Source organism: Clarias gariepinus, chromosome 22 (assembly GCF_024256425.1).
Source record: "Clarias gariepinus isolate MV-2021 ecotype Netherlands chromosome 22, CGAR_prim_01v2, whole genome shotgun sequence".
Taxonomy (NCBI): Eukaryota; Metazoa; Chordata; class Actinopteri; order Siluriformes; family Clariidae; genus Clarias; species Clarias gariepinus.
The window spans coordinates 27,638,562-27,643,841 of NC_071121.1; the positions used below are offsets into that span (position 1 = coordinate 27,638,562).

At 39.0% G+C, this 5,280-nt stretch overlaps 1 protein-coding gene across 2 annotated transcripts in view; it reads left to right on the plus strand.

Moving 5' to 3' along the window:
* Nucleotides 1-3,572, plus strand: part of LOC128510645 (collagen alpha-1(XXIV) chain) — a 112,649-nt gene extending 109,077 nt beyond the window's left edge. For both annotated transcript variants that reach the window (XM_053483079.1, XM_053483078.1), the window contains one exon: nucleotides 279-3,572. In XM_053483079.1, the coding sequence (XP_053339054.1) occupies nucleotides 279-428 (150 nt within the window). In that variant the 3' untranslated portion in view covers nucleotides 429-3,572. The remainder of the gene's footprint in view (nucleotides 1-278) is intronic.
* The last annotated feature ends 1,708 nt before the right edge of the window (nucleotides 3,573-5,280 follow it).

The following is a 5,280-nucleotide window of genomic DNA, read 5'->3' on the forward strand; positions in this document are numbered from 1 at the left end:
ACATAAAAAGATTCTAAAGAAGAAAGAAAGGACAACGAGAGACAGCGAAAAAGTGAGGCTAAGAGAGAAAGAGCATGGAAAATGGGAAGTTTAGAAGTAAAAAAAAAAAGAGAGAAAAAACGTCACAGAGAGAGTGAGACAGACTGAGAGAGAGAGAGAGAGAGAGGGGTTAGGTTATTAAAAGTCTTTATGTAAGTTACATATAATAAAGAATAGCAATAAATATCGTAGCGTATTGTATAATGTAGAGTAACGCGGCGTATCTTAACGTATCGCAGGTACGCGACGGCCGATGGCACCACTCTCGTTTCCTGCTGCACACTCAGGACCCGACGCTGCTCCCCATCGTGGACGTGCAGGGTTTCCAGCCCCAGAGCGCAGGGCCTGAGCAGCGCCGCCTGGAGGTCGGGCACGTCTGCTTTCTGTGAGCCACTTCCTCCTCGTCCTCTTCTCACCTGTGAAACAACTGAAGGACTCACATTTCAAGATGGCCGCCCGCAAAGCTGGGTCGCCGAAGAGCGCCGGGCTGCCTCGACACGGTCGTAGTGGCTTTCCCATGGGTCCTAAAGCCTGACCTGTACAGGGAAAATCACCCTGTTTAAACTAAAGAAGAATGCGAGTTGGGTTGAAACAGCTCGCTCCCGTGGGCCATCTCTTCGTCTGTTGAGTTTGGTGCTGGAGTGAACTGAGTCCACGGGCTGGGTTTTCAGACGCTGTATGTTTCTAGGTTTAAAATTGAGATATCTAAACATGCTGATAATTGGAGATTTGACAAAATACAAAATGTAATAAATAAGTGGAGAATTAAAAATATATATTTGTAGTTTGAATGATCTAAAAAAAAAGTTTTTTTTTTCCCCAAAAAAAAAATGTTTCCCTGTGAAAAGCACTGATGCAGGATCAGATTTTCTTTTCCTAAATTTGTCCCTCATGTAGTCTTAGCTAATTTCGTAGTAATGTTAGTGCCCACCCCTTTACACTGACAGCTATACCTTCCAAGACACTTGATGCCAGCTGACTGCATATTTTTAAACACACCATTAGGGGGTGGTGTAACGCACTCAGAGGATAGCGCTGTCCACCAATGCTAGCATAAGCTCACAGCTCACAGATCCCCATTGATTGGCCAGTGTCCCAGTAATTGACATACGAGTGCCAGGATGCCTACCGTCCCCCTAAGAGAACGGCCAATTTTCCTCCCTTGGTCTTACGGCCATGGATGACGGCCATGGATGACTGTGGAATTATCGGAATTTAACCTTACGATCTTCGGATGGTAGTTTTTCCTGTTGCGATCCCGTAATTAACTTCAGTTTAGACGCGTTGCTTCGCTGCAGTAGTACACTAGAGTTTTGTATGGGCACATGTCCGCTCAGGACCACGGATAACTTATGTCGGTGCAGCTTGTAAATCGATACACTCTGTTATTATATACTTGTTAGGTATTCTCAGCAAAGTTTATCTTATTTCCAGCAATTAGGATTTTTTAGGCACCAGCGTAGCCACATGGATAGCTTGGAAACGAGGTTTAAACATGAAAGCTAAGATCCAGACATTGTATTCCGAAGGGGGCTTTCGTGCATTCCCAAACTTTTTGTTTGACCTTCCTGAATCATCGAATATCGTAATTTCTGATAGATTTTTCCTATGATTTGAATGCCATTTTAAAATTCAGACAATTTAGCTAGCGCTGTGTTAGTTGGGATGACCATGACAGTAGCGCTACTTAGCGGAACCGAGGCTATCCTAGAAAAATCGTGAATTGGAATTGTGTCAGTATGGACTTAAATAGCAGCAAACCATACGCTTAAAAATATTCAGGACATTTTAAGTCCCAAAGAACCACCGCTATGATCCACCGACAAATAACTTAACATGGCACATCTACAACACTGTTTTACTCAGCGAACACGTTTCAAAATTTCAATCATGCTTGAAACTTTTTTAAAGGCTACAATTTTCGGTGAGCTCTAATTAACATCCCAGACAATTTTCCTAGGATTTCATTTGATTTGTACCAGTTTTAAAGAATGCCTGATACTGGGAATGTGGGAAAGACCCTTAAGTCTACGTTAACATTGGTATATTTTGAAAAACGCTATTTCTCTTATTTTTTTGGCCAAACCAACGTTTTTAGTCCACTTCCCAAAACAATCCTTGAGTGAAACTTTAAAACATCAGGAAACAGCATGCTGGGCATGCAGACTTTTACTTTTTTCGTTTTGACGCATCTTCACTTATGTACGTAATAGCCGCCATCTTGGAATTTAATGGTCTTCCTAAGTTTTAGTAGGACAAAATTCTAGGAAACGATGAAATCCGTGTAGACTAGGACTGAATTTGTAACACCTAAAGTCGTAAAGTCTGTTGCTAAAAAAATGAGAAATACAGATGCTAAGCAAAAGATTGCTAAAAACCAAGGCTAACAATAGGACAAATTTATTGGTTCAAATGACAACATAAAGAAAATAAGTTTTGTTAGCAGCCATGCTTTTACATTTTCTGTGTCCACATTTGATTAGCGAGCACGCATGTGCTACATGATTAGCAAGCAGGTTATTAGCTAGCTATGTAAGAGGTTACAGTAGTGAAGGTTAATACATCACAACTAAAACTTATAGGGATCTTAATAAAATCCTGCATTTATATATATTTTTTTTAAACCCTGCATTGTTGTTGATCTTATGTTTGCTTTTTTGTCTTGTTGGAAAAAAACTCTCATCATTTGAGAAACTAGCATTAAGAAACATGCTTCAAATTAACATCCAAGCACCAGTTTTAATCTGCTGAAAGGGTTGTTCATGATCAGACAAGTGTTCTGGGACTAAAGGGGCAGGAGAGAGGAAACGCCGCACTTACACGGTGCTACGAGTGCAATAGCATGTGGACGGAATGTGAGAGATCGAGAATCGCTTTTGTTGTTACGTGTACAAACTGAACCGAAGCCTAGTCAGACGGCACCTACCTCCTGCATCGCCGCATCGCCTTCCAAGATGGCCGCTCACGACGCCGGATGCGTCAAAGCCCTTCATGTCAAAGAGTACTTTATTTGAAATACTGTCTTTGCATTATGATTATTATTATTATATAATTTATACAAATATGTTTTTGACGTTGATGTGTTGTGTTTTATAGGCTTTATTTACTTTTTTTTTTTTTAATAAAAGAAGGTTCCCCTTACAGAAAAGTCGTCCTGCATTTCATGAAGCGAAGAGTTTTAGTGTGTTTGGTAATTAAATATACTGTACATATTGTACAGTAACACACACGTGTGATGTTACCTGCTGATATGAAGCACAGGGGACTTCTCAGTAAGGCTTCGACTCCTTCTTTATGGTGCTGCGCTCGACACAGCTAGTTAATCAGTCACTTTTTTTTTTTGCCTGTGTATATTTTGACAATATAATGTTGGTTTATTTATGTTATCTTTTTTTTCATAAAAATTGCTGTATTCCAGTAAATTATAATACCTTTATCAGAGATCTAGCTAATTAAACATTTAGTCCAAATGATTATTTATATATTGTTTGTATTTTTATATATTAATACATACATACCCCCATCACACACACACACACAGGTGCCTCAAAGTGTACTGACCCATTCTAGCAGCTAAAACAGGCCAGATTCAGAAATATCACACACATTTAACTTATACTAGTACATCAACTGATCCAGTCACCCTGTAAGACAACAAAATGTAAATATTAGATATGTTTGATATTAAATAAACAAGTTTTAATCCCAAAGTCTTTGTTCCTCGTTGGTGTATCGTTCATGGTAATCTGCTAACCGATCTAATAACATTTAGACATTTAATAAAAACTACTTAACATACACTGAGTGGCACACTGGCTTATTGGTTAGCACTGTTGCCTCGCACCTCCAGGGTCTGATTTCGATTCCCATCTCTGTGTGCATGGAGTTTGCTTGTCCTCCACAAGCTTAATGGGTTTCCTCCAGGTACACTGGTTTCCTCCCACAGTCCAAAGACATGCTAATTGGCGTTCCCAAATTGCCTGTAGCGTGTGAATGAGTGTGTAAATGTTGGCCCGGAGGTCCCACTGGTCGTCAAATGGGAATAAATACAATGGGTACCATTAGCCTCCACGGTCCCTAGTTCGACTATGGAGGTTGCTAGATAGATGGGAACATGCACTAGCTTAACGTTAAATATGCGAGATAGGATCGTCGCTATCTTATGTTTCTGATCCTTCAGCAAAAACTGATTAAGTTTTTATCCTTAAAGTTGTTTAAAAGCACTTTATTGAACTCTATCCAAGCTGGTTACTCCAGTGGTGATGGAAAAACATACATTGTTTATTAAAATAATACAAAAATATTACCAAAATTAGGTCAAGCTGAAGGCAACGTTGGTATTGTGGGTTGATTTCTTCAAAACACTTTTCGCTGACTAAAAAATTAAATAAATAAAAATCGCAAGCTTCGCTTGACTTTCCACTGACGCAAAAAAGTTTTGGACATCAGACATACACGCGACTTAGTTGGCCTTCTGTTCAGTTCAGTTCAGTTTGTTCGTTCATGTGCTGAAAATGCTTAGTACGCTGAGGTTCCTCTGTATTTGCTTTTTTCGCTCTCTTTTTAACCAAATAGACACACAAACACACAGATACATAAAACAGCTGAAGATGTTGAAAACTTTACCTCAGACTGTTACACAGCGCTCACACTGGAGACTCCTTACACACATATAACGGTTTTCTTTATTCCGTTAATGCAGATCCCAAATGTGATGTTTTTAGGAAACCATAACATATTAGGTGTCAAATAAAATCAAGTACCTTATCAATGATAACCTTATGTGCAAACAACAACAACAACAATAATAATAATGAGAAAAATCCTCAAATTCAAAGCTCTAACTGTTTATGTAGTAACAAAATAACATTTCACAACAAAAATAGTTAAACATTTAGTATACATTGCCCTTGTAATATGTTTGTTATTAAGTTGTATGGCTAGTTAAATGTTTCAAGTAATTATTTTATTAAGCCTAATTTCTCAGTTTAGACCAAAGACAAACAAACATGTTTAAACAAAATAAAATAGAATAAAATAATGTGACAGAAATGATGTGTTTATTTAAAAAAAAATGTGTGTGTGTGGGGGGGGGGGGGGTAAATTTAGTTTATGAGACTTGATTTTAACTTCACGCGGCACTCCTTGCGTTTTGCGACATGTGTCGTAAAGTGTCGCTGCGAACAGAAATACGGCAGCGCTAAGCCTGTGCACACGTGCGGCGGAAGTGAGCGTGTCTGT